The sequence below is a fragment of the Lissotriton vulgaris genome, chromosome 3_1, assembly GCF_964263255.1.
Source record: "Lissotriton vulgaris chromosome 3_1, aLisVul1.2, whole genome shotgun sequence".
Classification (NCBI taxonomy): Eukaryota; Metazoa; Chordata; class Amphibia; order Caudata; family Salamandridae; genus Lissotriton; species Lissotriton vulgaris.
In genome coordinates, this window is record NC_141689.1 from 3168078 (window position 1) to 3187319 (window position 19242).

A 19242-nucleotide genomic window follows, 5' to 3' on the forward strand; every position below is an offset into this window, starting at 1 on the left:
AACTCCAACATTTTCTGCACTTCACTTTTGATGCAGTCTCTAACGTGATCAGGCTGCCTGTAGATTTTACTCTTGACGGGCAAGCTGTCACCAGTGTCAACCTCATGGGTGCACCAATCGGTCTGACTGGGTGTTAGAGAAAACATATGCCGGAACGACTGAAGAACCTGTTTACAGTCGCTCTGTTGATGTTCGGAGAGGCTGCCACAAAAGACAACACCATCTACCGAGCCATCGTCAGGATTCTGAGTGAGCAGGTCGGGGAGAGGGTCACTCTCCTCTTCCTGTCCCTCATCTAGGGCCATGAGCAAACTCATGTCCTTCCTGTCGACATATGCTTTTAGCCTGTTGACATGAAGCACCCTGTGGGGGCTCCGGGGAGTTCCCACGTCGACCAGGTAGGTGACCTCTCCCTTTTTCTCCAGGATGGTGTAGGGCCCGGACCATTTGTCCTTGAGTGCTGCTGGGGCCACTGGCTCCAACACCCGCACCTTCTGTCCGGGCTGGTAAACAGTCAAGACAGCCTTTTGGTCATGCCAAGCTTTTTGGAGTTCTTGGCTGGCCTTAAGGTTTTCAGATGCCTTTTTGCATGTACTCAGCCATCCGCGAGCGGAGGCCAAGCACATAGTCCACTATGTTGGCTGCAGGCTTTTTGAGAGGTCTCTCCCATCCTTCCTTCACCAAACACAGGGGTCCCCTTACAGGATGCCCGTACAGAAGTTCAAAAGGGCTGTAGCCAACCCCCTTCTGTGGGACTTCTCTGTAGGCGAACAAGAGGCAGGGGATCAGGACGTCCCATCTACGCCGAAGCTTTTCCGGTAGTCCATGAATCATCCCTTTTAGGGTCCTGTTGAATCTCTCAACAAGCCCATTGCATTGTGGATGATAGGGTGTAGTGAACTTGTAGTTAACACCACATTCCTTCCACATAGCAGTTAAGTAGCTCGACATGAAGTTTGCACCTCTGTCGGAGACGACCTCCTTAGGGAAGCCCACTCTGGAGAATACTCCAACTAGGGCTCTTGCCACAACAGGTGCTGTAGTGGTCCTAAGGGGAATAGCTTCAGGATACCTGGTGGCATGATCCACTACCACCAGTATAAACTTGTGCCCTGATGCTGTAGGTGGTTCCATGGGACCGACGATGTCGATCCCCACCCGTTCAAAGGGCACCCCCACCACAGGCATTGGTATAAGGGGGGCCTTTGTCGTGCCACCTGACTTACCACTGGCTTGGCAAGTGACACAGGAGCGGCAAAACTCCTTGGTATCCTCGTTCATGTGAGGCCAGTGAAAGTGTGAGACAAGCCTGTCCCACGTTTTCGTCTGGCCTAAGTGACCTGCTAAGGGAATCTCGTGGGCCAAGGTAAGTAGGAAACCACGCTGAGACAAGGGTACAACCAGCCTCCTGGTCATGCCAGGCTTGGGGTCTCTTGACTCAGTGTACAGGAGTCCATCTTCCCAGTATACCTTGTGGGTACCTGTGGCGTTCCCAGCAGCCTCAGCAGCAGCCTGCTGTCTGAGGGGTTCAAGAGAAGGGCAGTCTAACTGGTCCTTCCCCAGGTCTTCCCTTGAGGGTCCCCCTGAACCCAAGAATTCAACTTGATCAAGTTCGAATTCCTTTGGCTCAGTTTCCCTCAATTCCTGTAGGTCAGCCTCCTCTGAGACTTGATCCTCGACCTGGGGCAAGGGGGAAGGCGCAGCCTTAACCCTACTGCTCTTTTTCTTGGGAGGTGTCTGGTCCGTTGTTCCAGGATCCAGCACCTGCTCAGTGGGGCATTTCCTGACCTGTGACCTAGTCACAGCGAACACATGTGCTGGCAAACCTAACATTTCCATGTGAGTCCGGTGCTCCACTTCTGACCATTGTGACGACTCCAAATCATTGCCCAACAAACAATCCACTGGGAGGTCTGGACTAACTACAACCTTCTTTTGGCCAGTTACCCCTCCCCAGGAGAAAGCTACAATTGCCATACTGTGATTGGTAGTGACATTGCTTGCATTGGTCACCAGGAATTCTGTACCTGGCATGATCTGTCCAGTGTCCACAAAGTTAGGCGTCACCATGGTGACGCTGGCACAAGTGTCCCTATAGGCCTGAGCCATCTTTCCATTTATGAAAGGCGTCTGTCGGTATTTGCCCAAAGTATTGGGGCTTACGTCAGGGGTTACGTCTGCGTCCCCTGTACTGACAAGGACAGCCTGAGTGAGTGTGCCAACTAAGCTGTCACGCCCCTCAGAACCCAGGGTTAACCCTACTAAACCCTTGGGAGGTGCACTACCACTGCTGACTGTACTAGGGGGCACAGGTGCCTTAGGGGCTGCAGTGGCAGGAGTCTGCCCTCCTCCTTTCTTGGTGCACTCACTAAACCAGTGAGACTTACTTTTACAGTACTGGCACCATCTTTTGGATTGGCCTTCTTTCTTCTTTTGGGGAGCCTGACCCCCACCCTCTTTGGGTTGTTGGGGACCTGTCGAAGACTTCTGGTCATTTTGTTCCCCTTTAGAATCTTTACCCTTCTGGTCTGCTTTCTTCTGACCACCTTGATTCTGGCCCTGGTTCTGTTTAACTCTTGTACGAACCCATCTGTCTGCCTTCTTTCCCAATTCTTGGGGAGAGGTCAGATCCGAGTCGACAAGATGCTGATGCAACAACTGGTTCTGACAATTGTTTAAAATTTGTTCTCTCATCATCAAATTATACAATCCTTGATAATCAGTAACCTTACTGCCCAGCAACCAGCCCTCAAAAGCCTTAGTGGCACAATCGACGAAATCAGACCAATCTTGAGACTGCGTTTTCTGGGTATCCCTGAACAGCACCCTGTACTGCTCAGTGGTTAGGCCGAACCCTTCAACGAGTGTATTTTTCAAGATCTGGTCATTGTTAGCATCCTCCACCCTTGTGGTGAGGAGCTTGTCTCTTCCTTTTCCCTCAAAGGAGAGCCACAAGATAGCTGCCCACTGACTCTGGGGAACACCCTGCACAGTGCAGGCCCTCTCCAAAGCAGTAATCCATTTGTGGATGTCGTCCCCTTGTTTAAAGGGGGGCACTATCTTACCAAGGTGTTTCGTATCGAAACTCTTTTCCCTATTACTAGGTACATTGCTGCCACCAGTGGGGACTACCCCACTTAACTGTTGCTCTCTGGCAAAGGCAAGCCTTTCTTTGGCCAGGGCAAGTTCTTCCCTTTCGATCCTCAGATTAGCTGCCCTTTCCTTAGCTTCGTACACTCTCCTCTGAGGGGACGTCATCCCTCTCTGAGAAGAGTTGTGAGAGCCATTGGTTCGAAGGGATCTGCCAGAGTCTCTTGACAGAGATCGGGCTCGTCCATTCCCAATGTTAAGCTGACCTGATAGTGGCCCCAGGGGTCCCCCAGTACCGCTATCATGTTTGCTTAAGTTGGACCTGCTTAGTCTGACGACTTCTACCTGTCCCTTATCTGCCTCATCCCCAGAGAGATCCTCATCCTCATCCTCATCCTCCTCCACATCCTCGTTCTCAGTTGCGAGGTGAATGAGGTCAGGATCGTCTCGGGTTCCCTCGAGGGGAGGCATGTCTCCTTCTGGATTAGAAGAGCTACGAAGTTTCTCAGCTCTCCTGGCATCATAAGTCTCCAAGAGACCAATCAGAAAGGACGTTGTGGGGTTAGACCCCTGCTGAATCTTCCTGGAGTGACAGTCGTCTTAACTCCTTGAAGCTCAGCACAGTATATCCTGAAGGGATGACCTGTGGAGGGTCAACTGACACAAGGGGAGACCCAGAGTTTCCTCCTTTGTCCGACATACTGGTTCTAGTGTGGTGTAAGTGATGCACCTACCTACACTACGTGTTTACCTACTGTACCCTTGCTAAGAGTTGTAGCCAAGGTGTGCTAAGCCTTGAGGAGCTACAACAGCTGGTTCAGTAGAACTCAGAGTATTCTAAGCTTTTAGTTATATGTACTAACAGTACTTTGTGCGATCTTTCAACAAGATATTCTTAGGATACGTGTGGTAAAACAACAGCAAGCTCAAATCCCACCCGCTGCTCACCAATGTGAGAAGTTGGCCCGATATGCAACGTTCGCTATTCTAGCGACCGCTATGTATCGTTCCAACGACCCTTATGGTGTTTGGTTGTAAGTCAACCTATAGACCAGCTATCCTAGTAGCGTGGATACGAGCAGTCTAAGGCTAAAGACTCGAGAGGGCGTGTTAAGCCAGCTGTTTACCACACATGTACCCCTTGAACACCCAGTGAAAGGACACCACACAAGTGTTATGAAAATAAACAGTATATTTATTAAGAATCACAACAGCCCTGTACTCTTTATGAGGACAGGGTACTAAGCACAAACCAAATCTCTTTAGCAAATACTTCAAGTGCACAATTAGGAACAAGTGTCCGAGGACACGGAAAGATTAAGGTCTCGGGCGGACCCGATAAGGCAAGTCGGAAGCGAGGGACTCGGGACCCTAGAGTAAGGAGGCTATGCAGGCACCGAAATGCCGAGTTACCTAGCCACGAGGGCTGCGGCTGCACAAGTCTTACAGGCGTCGGGGTCTTCGCTGACGAGCCAGGAGCCGGAAGAAAAGGAGTTTCTGGCCGGCGACCAGTGCTGAATAGTTTGTAGCGATCCAAGCCTGGATCGGAGATTGAAGAAACCTGAAAGCAGAGGGGACCAAGTTCGTTCTACTAGCCAGTAGTCAGAGGGTACCAGGAAGGCACCGGTTGGCCGTCACCTCGACCAGGTGAGTGGGCGACGCTAGGCTCTGCAGTCTCACGGACCAGGAGGCGTTGTCGGCGACCACGGCGGAGGTGCGAGCTGTCCCACGAAGGATGATGCTGTCGGCGTCGCTGGGCCCAGGATGGGGCAACAAGCCTTGGCAGTTCTCAGGGCCACGTGGTGGGCCTAAGAGGGCGTCTTGAGTGGACCAGGAGGGTCCGGGGTGCTTCTCGCAAAGATGGAAGCAAGGGCCAGTCTGGAGCAACCAGACCAGCAGTGAGGATTCTCGGATGTCGTCACAGAAGGACACAAGCCAGCGGCTAGTGACCAGACAACGTGCTGAGCAGCGAGCAGAAGGGCCCCACGCAGATCGTGGAGATGCTGGGAGACTGCACTTCGGTGCTGGAGCGGCTCAGGGTCGGGGCTTCTCGGACCCCAGAGCACTCACCAGAGAGTTACCTCGATGGTCGTGCTGGTTTTTAAGAGCGTGCAGGTTCTGATGATGGCCGGTCCCTCGAGGTCTCGTCGCACCCACAGATCACAGCTGAGCTGATGATGTGGGTAGAGGTCAGAGGTGCCAGGGAAGCCGGTTCTCGTCGAGCTGGGCCGTCGGATTCCTTGAGGAAGGACTTACAGCAAACCGCAGAGTTCTTAGTTGGTGCCCGCTGATGCAGGGTGACTACTCCTTAGTCACAAGGGAGAAATCTTGAGAAGAGTCTTGAATGTCCTTTCGTAGAAAGTAGTTCTTGAATCAAAGATGATCTAATTTGGAAGGGTCCCCGCTCCGGTCTTTATTCTAAAGAAAGGGGTGGGTACATGACTAGGTCCTGCCCTAAGGGTGGGACCAGGAAGGGGGGTAGTTACACCCCTCTCCCCTGCCGGACTTTCCCCAGGCCAGGGCTGTCTCCCCTGGAACTGGTTCTAACCGGCAGATGCGTAGTGAGCACCGGGGTGCCACTTCGCAGTCACCTTCTCGCCAAAGCCCTACCTACCCAGAATACACAAACCCTGTCTGGGACGGTGCGAACAGCGCCCTCGACAGGAAACCCTTTGTCCAAGTGCTCCTCGCTGGAAGGACTCCCAGCAGCAGGAGGTCAGACTCGTGTCTGTGGTGGCAGCATCCATTTTGTGGAGCTGAGGCTTCAGTTAACTTTAACCGGGGTTCACAGTTACGTGCATGTCGTGTCCCTCTAGAGGGGTGGGATGCTAACCTCATCGCCAGAATTGGTGAGAGGGCAGCACCCCGATTCGTATGACACCTTACTCGACATGCCTGGATAACGCGACACCGGAGTTACCGTTATGGTACGCGTTATCATGGAACAGCCATTGGGTCTTGATTCCGCAAACTGCAACCGGGCTCGGCTCGGGCCTGAACCTAGCTCACACGAGCCCACGCACTCTGCCTTCAGGATTGTTAAGGCCTGCCATAGGAGTGACTGATAGGAACTCGGGTGTCCATTGTATGGTTAGATATAGAGCTACTATACCTAAAGCGAAGGGTGGTTACACGGCTTCGCCCCAGCTGTCGTGCAGCCAGTTGTGTCAAATTTAGGAGGCCAGCCAGGGGTGGCATAATACATGCTTCAGCCCCTGGCGGCCCTGGGTACACCTATGCCCTGCGTTACGGGGTCTGATAAGGTGGCCCAGTACCAATTGGTAAATGCACCTAGGGTACATATCGTAATTTAGAAAGAGAACAGCCAGGCTGTGGGTCTGATTAGCAGGCCCACAGCCAGAGAAAGTCGTAAACCAGTGAAACAAAAGCAAAAAATCTGGGTGATCATAGGATTGCAGACCCTACTCTCCTACACTAATGTCAATATTTTAACTAAATCTGACGTAAACACTCACTCATGGAGTTTTCTTACACCGCTAACCTACATAACAGTGAAAGAGCGATAGACGAATCCCTCGGGACGAACCCCAGGAACTTTGGTGCAATGTGGAAGGGTGAGTGACCCCCTTCCTGTTGTCATGAAATAACAAGACGGACGGACGGACGGAGGAGAGGGGAGGGGGGAGGAGAAATGCGACACGGCGGGAAGGGGAGGGGCGGAGCGGGTAAACAAAGACGGACGTGCACGCGCTTTTAAGCTCAATGCGCATGCGCATTGAGCTTAAAAGTCACGGGCACTGCAAGGAATCGCCACGATTCCTTGCAGTGTGGATAAAGAGCGGATAAGTCCTAATACTCTTGCCTTGCTCGATGCGCATGCGCATCGACAGGCGAGACCTAAAAACACTAAGGGTTGTAGCATTTACGTGATCAATATTTATAGCAGACCGCACAGATCGTGTAAAGAATCACCAGTTGTAACCCATTTGAGTAATATTGTGGCGGGGTTTGATCAAATGCAACAGTGATTATAGGTGGTGACTTCAATAGAGGTTTCGAACCTATAATAGGTTTAGAAGACATTCACAAGGACGAGGGCAGGGTCAATAATATCCCCTTGCTTGACACTAACTATAAAGCACCTTGTACAGTGAGTGCCTTACAACTATTGAACTTGACTCTCGAGCGAGGCCTACGTGCCTGCAATGGGCGGTTGCCTTCAGACTGCCCCAGTATACCAACATTCACTAGAGGGGCGAATCCTAGCCATTTACATTATTTTATAGTCTCTCTGAATTCATGGCCCATGATCATCGATCTTATGGTGGATGACCGCACAGAAAGTGATCACTATCCATTGATTTTATCTGTCCAGACTCAGATCTTTAAAACCCTTGATAAAAGTGCTAAAAGTACTGTTTCCCTACCACAGGACCCTTTAGTGGCAAACAATCGTAGATCCCTGAAGTGGCCAGTGGTTTTAGGTAACACAACAATCATCAGTCAAATCTATAATGTATTTGTGAGGCACATGTCCCCTCTCTTAGGAAATAGTACTGTCATCCAAAATCCTTGTCTAATAGAATCTCATGATCATTTAATTGACCAGCTTGGCGAGATCCTAACCAGGGCGGTAAAAAGATCACACAACGCCCAAAAGGGTAAACATACAGGGATTACCTGGTATAACCAGGAATGCCGGAGAGCCAAAACAGACCTAATTACAGCGGTTAGGGGGGATTCAGCGGACATTGTGAGAATTAAGAGAGCCCAGTACAAAAGAGTCCTATTAATGGCCAAAAAAGAGTGGGACAAAAGGGTTTGGTCAGACTTGCTGGACGCATGTAAATGTAAAGATCAGACCTCCTTTTGGAGCCTCATTGCTAGAGGCACCAGGGGGGTGACTGAATGCAAAGATAAATTCTTAGAGGAGGAAACTTGGGTCAGGCACTTTACTTTATTATATGCTTGTGAAGGTTCTGGCGAGACTGAAGGTTGGGACAGTTTGCAGCCTTCTTTGGCTGGGCATGATACACCTCTTGTCTTTTCCTTGACAGAAACAATCCTAGCAATCAAGGCAGTCAAGCCAGGGAAAGCGCCAGGCCCTGACAGAATACCTGGTGACCTTTGGAAGCACGAGAATTATATTTGGGCTCCTTATATCAATCTACTATCTAATGATATCGCTAGAGGAGCATCTGTCCCAGAAACTTGGAAGGGGGCGGAGATTGTAACACTGTTCAAGAAGGATTGCGAGCAGCCCGGTGGCAGTGGGCTTGCTTGCAGGAGCTGAGGGCTACGTTAGCATTTTAAAATTTAGCGCGTTGCCACGCTGACTGAGAGCGGAGGCTCGCTTCCATTTCATTTTATTCTTTTATTCTGATTTGCGACTTTAGTAATGTGCATTCTCTAACGTGTACTGAAAATTAACAGGTCTACTAACTACCTACCTTGCTTCCCAGGGGCTGTGCGGGGCCGGCTGGCAGCTAACTCCATCGCGGGCTCGCAGCGGCCGTGGCCGCCATCTTGGCTTGGGCTGGATCGCCAAACCCCACCCACGCCACTCCCCCCACGCCGCGTCTCCATTTAAACGTCCCCCATGTGTCAGAGCAGCGGGCACGCCGTAGACGCGCCGAAGTCACGCCAGAGTCCAGCCCGTCTGCGCCCGTCCGCGGCAGGCCGGGGCAAGGGGCACCTCCTTATACTCCACGGCTGATTTACTCCTCTCCCGGTCTTCTTTCACACTGGATTCCTGGCACCATTAGTTCGTCTATTTCCGATCTACTGAAACACCTAGGTCTCCTTTCTACTCCACTGCCCATCCCTCCTGCTGTCATATCTGGCCTGTCTCCCCAGCCCTGCACTGGTACCCCCGCCCCCCCCCCACCCCCTCCCCCCCTCCTCCCTTTCACCTTCCCCCCATACTCTGACTTTCAACACCACGGCCGTGCTTCTCAACACCAGATCAGCAGTCAGCCATCAGTATGAGCTATTCGACTACATCGACACCCATAAACCGGACCTCTTGTTTCTAACAGAGACCTGGCTTAAAGCCGACTCCCTGCCCAACGTTCTAGCAGCACTACCTCCCTCATATTCCATCACCCGAGCGGATCGATCGGAGGACAGAAGAGGCGGTGGAGTGGCCCTGATAGCTCATACTGACTTCCATTTCCAGATTCTCCCCTCTCCCCCCATTCCTGAAGTCGACTGCTTGATAATTCGCGCCACTTCTCACTTGGTTCCCCTAACCGCTGTTCTCATCTACCGCCCCCCTCACCCCACTCCCACTTTTGTTTCCAGCCTTCAGGACATTCTTGCTACACTGGTAGTAAACAACTCGTCAGTGCTACTCCTTGGCGATTTAAACTTCTGGCCCAATGATCCTGCTGAAAGCCCCCTCTCTAAAGAATTCACCGACCTTATGACTAGTCTTAATTTTACCCCCCATGTCCACAGCCCTACCCATGTACATGGCCATTTGCTTGACCAGGTCTGGACCCTGAATATCCCCGCTACTCCTCCTACTATCTCCCCCTGTTCCTGGTCTGACCACTTTTTAATTTCCTTCTCCCTTACCATAGCCCCAGCTGCCAAACCTTCTCTCCCCAAGAACACCTGGGTCCGGAAATGGGGCAAAGCTGACATGCCATCCTTCTGTTCATCTCTGGCCAATTCCAGCCCAAACCTTTCCGGTCTCGCCGCCCCGGTCCAACTGACTACCATCAACAACTGGTTGACCCAAGCAGGCGACGACTTCGCTCCCTTGAGGCGGATTGCGGTTAAGCGAGCTCATGCTGCTAACCGCTGGTTCACCCCCGACCTCAAGGAGAAGAAACTGGCCGCACGCAGAGCAGAGCGCGCATGGAGAAGAGAATACTGTCCCGCCAAAAAAACTATTTACCTCTCCATACTTAAGGTATACAAACAAGGTATCCTCGATGCTAAGACCACGTTCTACTCCAATAGAATATTAGCAGCAGAGTCACAAACCAAGGAAATCTTTGCCACAGTGCACGAGCTTGCCTCCTCTAACAGAGCCACGGCTTTGATTCACCCCTCCCAATCGCTTTGCGACTCGCTCAACGATTTTTTTGTTGACAAGGTCGTAAAGATAAAGGCCAACATCCCCCTCGCTTCCCCCACATTCATTAACCCCTCCCCACCTGCTGCCACTTCTAAACTCACCTCCATCCCCCCCCTGACCAAAGCCACGCTCCTTCCTCTGCTTCAAAAGGTGAAGTCAGGTTCCCCCCTGGACTTTGCCCCTGCCCACATCCTGAAAGAGATCTTCCTAGCCTGCCCAACCCCTCCCCTCACACTCCTGAATGATTCACTCAGCAACGGAGTGGTCCCCACTGACCATAAATTTGCGGCTGTTATACCCATCTTAAAAAAGCCCGGTGCTGACCCTTCATCCCCCTCCAACTACCGTCCCATTTCCCTCCTGCCGTACCTGGGCAAGGTCTTAGAAACCCATGTAACCAGCACCCTGAGCACCTATGTAGAAACCAATCACTGCCTCTCCCCCCGGCAGGCGGGCTTCCGCCCCCTCCATTCTACGGAGAAAGTGGTGATCTCAGTGATGGACAGCCTACGCGAGGGCATCAACACCAACCTCCCGCAGGCCCTCATTCTTTTAGATCTGTCTTCCGCTTTTGACACGGTGGACCACTCCATCCTCCTCACCCGTGTCAGGGCGGCGGGCATAGAGGGCCTGGCCCTCGCCTGGCTTGAGTCCTTCCTGAGTGATAGGGCCCAGGCGGTCCATCTAGCTGGTTTCACCGCTGCCTCCCGTAAGGTTGTATGTGGGGTCCCCCAAGGTTCTTCACTTTCCCCTCTTCTGTTTAGTTTATACATCTACCCCCTCATTTTTATGTTACAGCAGCTTGAGGTCACGGTGTTCAATTACGCCGACGACCTCCAGCTAATTTTCAACCTCTCACACTCCCCTTCTTCTTCCCAGAACGTCCAATCTGTCATGTTGTTCATCCAGGATTGGATGAACTGCAACCACCTCAAACTCAACCCGGACAGGACAGAGTTAGTCTTGACCGGAGGTGGTTGCAGTCCCTGGTCCCCTTTCCACTGGCCACTTTCACTTGGTGTTTCCCCGCTCCCTGTCCCCAAGGTCAAAACCCTGGGTATCTCCCTCAATTCTTCACTCTCCGTTCACTCACAGGTCAACTCGGTCGTTTCCTCCTGCTTCTTTTCCCTCAGAACTATCAGGAAGATCTCTCGCTTCTTCTCCCAACCTGCCCTAAAGATCATAATGTTGGCTATGGTGCTCTCGCGCCTTGATTATGGCAACATCATTTACAACGGCGCTCCGGCCTACGCCATTCACCGTTTGCAGCTAGTGCAGAACCAGGCAGCCCGCCTGATCTATGGCCTGCCCAAATTCCACCGTGCCACTCCTCTACTACAGGCACTACACTGGCTGCCGGTGAAAAAGCGAGCCTTGTTCAAGCTTGGCTGTACCACCTTCCAGGCCAAAATGGGCACCGCACCGGAGTTTATCTGCTCCGCTATTAAGCCTTACATACGGGGCAGAGAGCTCCGTTCCACCCATCAGGCTCTTTTAACCACCCACCGATTTAGAAAGAAAAAGGCAGGCGGAACAAAATTTGCAGTTCTTGCTCCGGTGTTTTGGAACTCCCTTCCGGAGGAGCTCCGCACGACACCCTCCTACACCGAGTTCCGGAAAGGTCTTAAAACCCTGCTCTTCTCCCGAGCCTACAATGTCTAATTTCCCTCTGCTCCTGTAGTCTCCTCGCAATCCAAAAGCGCCAAGAAACCGCGTGGTAGAAGTGCGCTATACAAATGTTTTTAAATTCAAATTCAAGGGTGATAGGTCAAATCCTTCGCATTATCGGCCTATCAGCCTAATTGACGTGTTACAAAAGATCTTTGCACGTCAAGTACTTAGCAGGCTTTCCACCTGGATTGAAGAACACTCTATCTATACTAAATACCAGGCAGGTTTTAGATCAAAGATAAGCACTGTAGACCAGGTTTTTAGATTTTTATGTTTAGTCTGGAAATATACGATTATAAGAAGTTCCCATATATACGTGGCTTTTGTTGATTTGAAGGCAGCTTTCGATATGGTTCCAAGGGCAGCCCTATGGAAGACACTAAATAAGATGGGCGTCCCCGGGAACATCCTTCAAATTTTAATTAGACTTCACAAGAATAATTATGCACGAGTTAGATGGGGACCTAATGGAGAAGTCAGTGAGAAGATAAAAATAGCGAAAGGGGTAAGGCAAGGGGGCGTAATGGCACCTACCTTATTCTCCCTATATGTCAATGATATTCCCGACACTCTTTTGGGCTGCGAGCATGACTCTCCCAAATTGAGTGGGCAAGCCGTTCCGGCATTGTTGTTTGCAGACGACACCATTTTAATTTCTCAGACACCTAGGGGGCTTCAAAACCTTTTAAATAAATTTAGCTTGTATTGCCATGACAAGGAATTAGAAATTAATTCCTCAAAAACAAAAGTTATGACAATTAACCCTCATAAAGGTTTCAGTAAAGTTTTTAAGATAAATAATGAACCTATTGAAGAAGTCCCCAATTTTAAATACATGGGTATCATTTTAGACAGTAACATTACATGGAAAACACAATTGGAGAACTCAAAATTAAGGCTGACTCAAAATCAGTGTCCGATTTTAAAGAGGCATAAGAATAGCCATTTTAAAGCAGTTTCACCTGCCATTGAACTATTCAAGTATAAAGTGCAATCATCCTCACTTTATGGCGCGGATCTCTGGGCTTATGCTTCAAAGGACACTTTCCGAGTGAAGGAAAATTCCTTTATTAGGCAACTCCTAGGGATACCTGGGTCAACACCACTGACACCCGTATTATGGGACCTTAACTTTCGACGTACAGATGACTATGCTTCTCTTCGTCCGCTGCTCTATTGGGTCCGCTTATGGTCCACTGAGGAGCTGACTGACTATAGAGAAGCATTGAAAGAGATACTGGCTATAAGGAATATCACGCTTTTGCCATGGTTAGAGTACGTCAAAAAATGGTTTGAAAAACTAGGGTTAAGTGATTTTTGGTTTGACCCTGATTCTCTTACAAATAGCTCAAAAAGGATCTTGAAACTAAGGTACTGGGACTACATTAGAGATTCAGTATTATCAAACCCCAGAACAGGGACTTTAACCTCGAAATTTTTTGAATTTAAAAATGACCATGCAATTAGAGCCCTTTATGGACGAAATTTATCCTCCATTGGCCAAAAGCCTATACTTAAAGTTCCGGTATGGTATTTTGCAACTAAAAGAAAGGACAACTAGCTGGAACTGTAATAAGGGGTTGGCCAGAACCGCTGGTTCAGATACATGTGAGTTTTGCGAGATGGGGCTGAAAGAGGATGTGTCCCATGTTTTATTTATATGCCCAGCATACCTTAAAGCCAGGAAAAAATGGCTAAAGCCAATTTGTAAAAAACTAGGCCTCCGACAAATTAAGGATGGGCTTAGAATTTTTAAGGGAGACACTGCTCAACCGATTGTGTTCAGCCTGAGCCGTTTTCTCTTATGTGTAGCTTTGATTAGGAAGATGAAAGACCAAAAAACCTAAGGAAATAGGCTAGCCTACTATGTTACTGTGTTAACCGTTAGCTGCCAAAGTGTTGCTTGCTTTACTGTTCTGGTATACATTTTTAACAAAAACAGATGTTAATTTATTGTTTTATTCTGTATATTTATTTAGTGTTCTTGGACATTAGGGGGGCCGACTGGGACTAAGCTACTCCCAAGTGGACAATCTGGGAAATGAATTGAATTCTATATATTATATGCAAAGGAAGGGTGTTGACATTTTTATCTATCTGTTATTTTTATGTACTCAAACAACTCTTTTTATGATATGATGTATTATGATTAAATGTATTGTATCTTACAAGGTTTTTTAAACCGAATAAAGATTGAAATGAATGAATGTATACTCCAGGAACAAGAATACCTTTGTTCCTCCTATAATGTCAACAAAGTTCACACCTGGTTCTGGGTGCGTATGACTTCGAAGTCACAGAGTTTAAAGGGAGTGCGCTACACGAGGTAACCCTGGTTCCAGAGGAAACGGTTGCAATAATTGCTGTATTTGCTCCAGCAATACAGGATTCAGTGACCCTCACTCAACGTGGTATCCTAGTGTCTTGGTCCTAGTAGGGAATAGAGTCAGGGGTCAGTGCAGGCAGAAAGGAGCCCATAGGTGCAGAATATGACACGCTGTACTTGACGAACGTTTAAATAAATACGTAGAATTATTGATACTTCTAACAAAGCAAGGATGCAGGTTCCTAAACTCAGACAAATTTGGTACTAGGTGCCCTGAAGTTCTTCTCCTTTGTTTGTTACTCTGTGTATAAAGGTTTGAACGATTTAAAAGTCAGGTTGTCACGTGTTATACATAATTACTGTACAATAGATGCATGTCTCAATCCACTATCTTAAACCATACATTTACTCAAATAATAACCTTCTCTTCCCACACAGATACGGGAGACTTCACGGAAGAGGACGACAACATGCCAGAACCCGGCCAGTGGATCCAGCTGAGACACCCCAGTCGGGTGCTCCCCCGGGTGCCTAGGAGCGTGCTTGCACGGCTAGTAATGGTGCGCCCTGGTACGTAATGCGTCCATGAAGGTTGTCTCTACTTACTTGGGTCAGTCCTCTAGCCTCGCTTTGAACTAGCAGGTTTCTAGTTGCAGACTTGCTGAAAGCATAGCATGGTATCATCTCAACTTCACAGGGACGCAATAATGCCCAACCCTAAGTGACAAGGAAAGTCCAATCACAGTGGGTGGTGTTGGAATAGTCCTTAGGTGATCGACTGTAATTTAAGTATACCACACATGTCTGGTGAGATGAGCATGTCCAACTCTTCCTTTTTGAACATGTACTTTTATTGGTAACAGCAAATTACTTATTGACTTAATGCTTTTCATAACATCTTGTGCGAAAGTTACAGAACATTTACAAATCAACGCTAAAGTTTCCCCCACATGGCAAATATCTTAGTGAGTAAATCTTCCCGCCTGATCAATATTGGCTTTTTAACCCCTTCGCTGCTAGGCCTTTTCCCCCTCCTGTGCTAAGGCTTTTTTTGGCGTTTTGTGGTAGTGCGCGCTTAGGCCCGTGTAACTTTTTGACCACATAAGGTATCCACGCCAAATTTGCGTCCTTTTCTTCCAACATCATGTGGATTCTAAAGGTGCCCAGGGTTTGTGGATTCCCTTGGAGGGGGTCCCAGAAATTAACCAAAATATAGTGATTGTTTTGTTTTTGTCAGAAAAATGGGGAAAACGGGCTGCAAATGAAAGCCTCTGGGTTTTTCCCTGAAAATGTTATCAAAAAAGGGTTTGTGAGGCTGAAATCTCCATTTTCTCAGCTTTTAGGGAATGACAGTCTTTTGTCAGAGAACCAACATTTTTCACACAGTTTTGGCATTTTTCTGGGACATAGCCTATTTTTGCTATTTGTAGAGCTTTCCACCTCCTTCCAGTTAATGGTAGAAATGAGTTTGAAAGCAATAATGGATCCTGGGAAGCTGTACATTTTCGAAAAGTAGACACAATTCTGAATTCAGAAAGGGGTCATTTGTCTAAATCCATGAAGGTTTCTTTACAGAAACTAACAGTTAAATATTGGAATAATTGAATTTTTTTTGAAAAAAACAGCCTTTTGTCTCAACGTTTTCACCTATAACTTTTTCTAATTTTGACAGCTCTTGGAAAGCAATATACCATTATATCCATTAGACCTTCCTGGTTGTGGGGATATATAGGACTTGTAGTTTCACCAAGAACCCGACGAACCCAGATCCAAAAACTGAGCAGCAACTTGCAATGGTATTTTTTCATTTACTGGGTATAGTGCACTTTGTCTTGGAAAATGTATACATGGAAAAATCTGTATGAAAGACACCTATGTATTTCTGAATTGGGTACAAATTATAGAGTTCAGAAACAGTATATAATTGCAAATTTTCAAAATTGGGAATACTCATACTAGCATGAGATTTATTGGTCATTTTTCAAAAATATTTTTTTTTACACAATGTCTTTCATTGAAAGGGAGAAATGCATGAAAGCTCAATTGGTAATACCAGTTGATTTTCAAATCTGAATTACCCCAAGTCTCCCTATAAAAACGGTACCTCACTTGTGTGGGTCGGCCTTGTGCCTGCAACAGGAAACGGCGCAAAATGCAACGTGGTCACACCTAAATTTTGCAGTTACAATTTGACCCTTTTTTGGCAAAGAGCCTACCTGTAGTTTTTGCACCCTAGCTCTGCCGGCAGCTAGGGAAACCTACCAAACCTATACATTTTTGAAAAGTAGACACCCAGGGGAATTCAGGATGGGGTGACTCGACTGCCTACAACCAGGTTTTGTTACCCAGAATCCCTTGCAAAGCTAAGAATTTGACAAAAAAAACACATTTTCCTCACATTTCTGTGGTTGAAAGTTCTGGAATCTGCGTGGATCAACAAATTTCCACCCACCTAGCGTTCCCCCAGGTCTCCCGAAAAAAATGGTACCTCACTTGCGTGGGTAGGCATAGTGGCTGCGACATGAAACAGCGCAAAACGCAACATGGTCGCACCTCAATTTCCTAGTGAAATCTTGCACTTTTTGTACAAAAAGACTACCTTTTGTTTTTGCGCCCTAGCTCTGCCAGCACCTAGGGAAACCTAGCAAACCTATACATTTTTGAAAACTAGACACCTAGGGGAATTCAGGATGGGGTGACTCCTCTGCCTACCCTCAGGTTTTGTTACCCAGAATCCCTTGCAAAGCTAAGATTTTGAAAAAAACCCATTTTCCTCACATTTCTGGTGTGGAAAGTTCTGGAATCTGCGTGGATCAACAAATTTCCACCCCCCCAGCGTTCCCCCAGGTCTCCCGAAAAAAATGGTACCTCACTTGCGTGGGTAGGGATAGTAGCTGCGACATGAAACAGCGCAAAACGCAACGTGGTCGCACCTCAATTTCCCAGTGAAATTTTGCGCTTTTTGGACAAAGAGACTACCTTTTGTTTTTGCGCCCTAGCTCTGCCAGCACCTAGGGAAACCTAGCAAACCTATACATTTTTGAAAACTAGACACCCAGGGGAATTCAGGATGGGGTGACTCGTCTGCTTACCCCCAGGTTTTGTTACCCAGAATACCTTGCAAAGCTAAGATTTTGACAAAAAAAACACATTTTCCTCACATTTCTGTGGTGGAAAGTTCTGGAATCTGCGTGGATCAACAAATTTCAACCCACCCAGCGTTCCCCCAGGTCTCCTAAAAAAAATGGTACCTCACTTGCATGGGTAGGCATAGTGGCTGCAACAGGAAACGGCTCAAATCGTACGGTGGTGAATTTACAATACCCAATTGCAAAACGACCTTGATTTTGGGGGGGGGGGGGGCACCTGAGTTTTTGGCCCGGGGCTCGGTGGTATTCTTTGAAAAGTACCAAACCCAAACAGTTATGAAAAGTAGACACCCGGGGGAGTCCAGGGAGGTATGGCATGCGTAGGTCCCCCAATGTTTTCCTACCCAGAACTCCTTGCAAACCTTAAAATTAGGTAAAAATATCACTTTTCCAAACTTTTTTGCGTGGGATCTCCGTGCCGGCAAAAATGTCCTACCACCCAGCGTTCCCCTTGTTCTCCCGAGTAAAAGGATACCTCACTTGTGTGGGAGCCCCAAAGCGGAACAGGCCAAAAATGAATTTTGAAAAAGTAGTATTTAAGTTTTACAAGTTAAGCCCCCCTGCCTTAGTCAAAGGCCTTTGGCCCACCCACCGCCAGCCGCGGACCCATCACATTACAACACTCACACCAGCAGACAGCGCCATTGAAGGGCCCATCACTTTCACACGCCCATATATCTGCCACAGAAACTACACAAAATGATGGACTGCGTAGAGTGTCACTCAACTAGCAGTGTGTGTAGTGACCAACAGAAAGATAGTACTCGCACACTGCCAGCCGAGCGCCAGTCCACCCACACCACCATCCAAGCACCAGACCATGCACACCGCCAGCCAAACACCACTCAGCGCACACCGACAGCCAAGTACCACTCCACACACACCGCCAGCCAAGCACCACTCCGTGCACAGACAGCAAAGTACCACTCCACGCACACCATCCAGCCAAGCACCACTCCGTGCACAGACAGCCAACGCACACTGCAAGCCAAGCGCCACTCCACGCACACCGCCAGCCAAGCACCACGCACACCGCCAGCCAAGCACCACTCCACGCACACCGCCAGTCAAGCACTTCTCTGTGCACAGACAGCCAAGTACCACTCCACGCACACCATCCAGTCATGCGCCACTCCACACACACCGCCAGCCAAGCAGCACTCCGTGCACAGACAGCCAAGTACCACTCCACGCACACTGCAAGCCAAGCGCCACTCCACGCACACCGCAAGCCAAGCAGCACTCCGTGCACAGACAGCCAAGTACCACTCCACGCACACTGCAAGCCAAGCGCCACTCCACGCACACCGCAAGCCAAGCAGCACTCCGTGCACAGACAGCCAAGTACCACTCCACGCACACTGCAAGCCAAGCGCCACTCCACGCACACCGCCAGCTAAGCCTTACTCCACACACACCACCAGCCAGGCGCCACTCCACACAGACCACCAGCCAAGCGCCACTCCACACACACCGCCAGCTAAGCCTTACTCCACACACACCACCAGCCAGGCGCCACTCCACACAGACCACCAGCCAAGCGCCACTCCACACACACCGCCAGCCAAGCCTTACTCCACACACACCACCAGCCAAGCACCACTCCGTGCACAGACAGCCAAGTACCACTCCACGCACACCATCCAGTCATGCGCCACTCCACACACACCGCCAGCCAAGCAGCACTCCGTGCACAGACAGCCAAGTACCACTCCACGCACACTGCCAGCCACACACCACTCCACGCACACCGCAAGCCAAGCGCCACTCCACGCACACCGCAAGCCAAGCAGCACTCCGTGCACAGACAGCCAAGTACCACTCCACGCACACTGCAAGCCAAGCGCCACTCCACACACATCGCCAGCCAAGCACCAGTCAACGCACACTGCAAGCCAAGCGCCACTCCACCCACACCGCCAGCCAAGCACCACGCACACCGCCAGCCAAGCACCACT

The 19242-nt window shown here is 49.3% G+C and overlaps 1 protein-coding gene across 1 annotated transcript in view; it reads left to right on the top strand.

Annotated features, from left to right (window-relative positions):
* Positions 1–19242, top strand: part of LOC147725799 (uncharacterized) — a 454961-nt gene that overhangs the window by 109064 nt on the left and 326655 nt on the right. The window contains exon 3 of the mRNA XM_086959949.1: positions 14574–14705. Within this exon, the coding sequence (XP_086816075.1) occupies positions 14574–14705 (132 nt within the window). The remainder of the gene's footprint in view (positions 1–14573; positions 14706–19242) is intronic.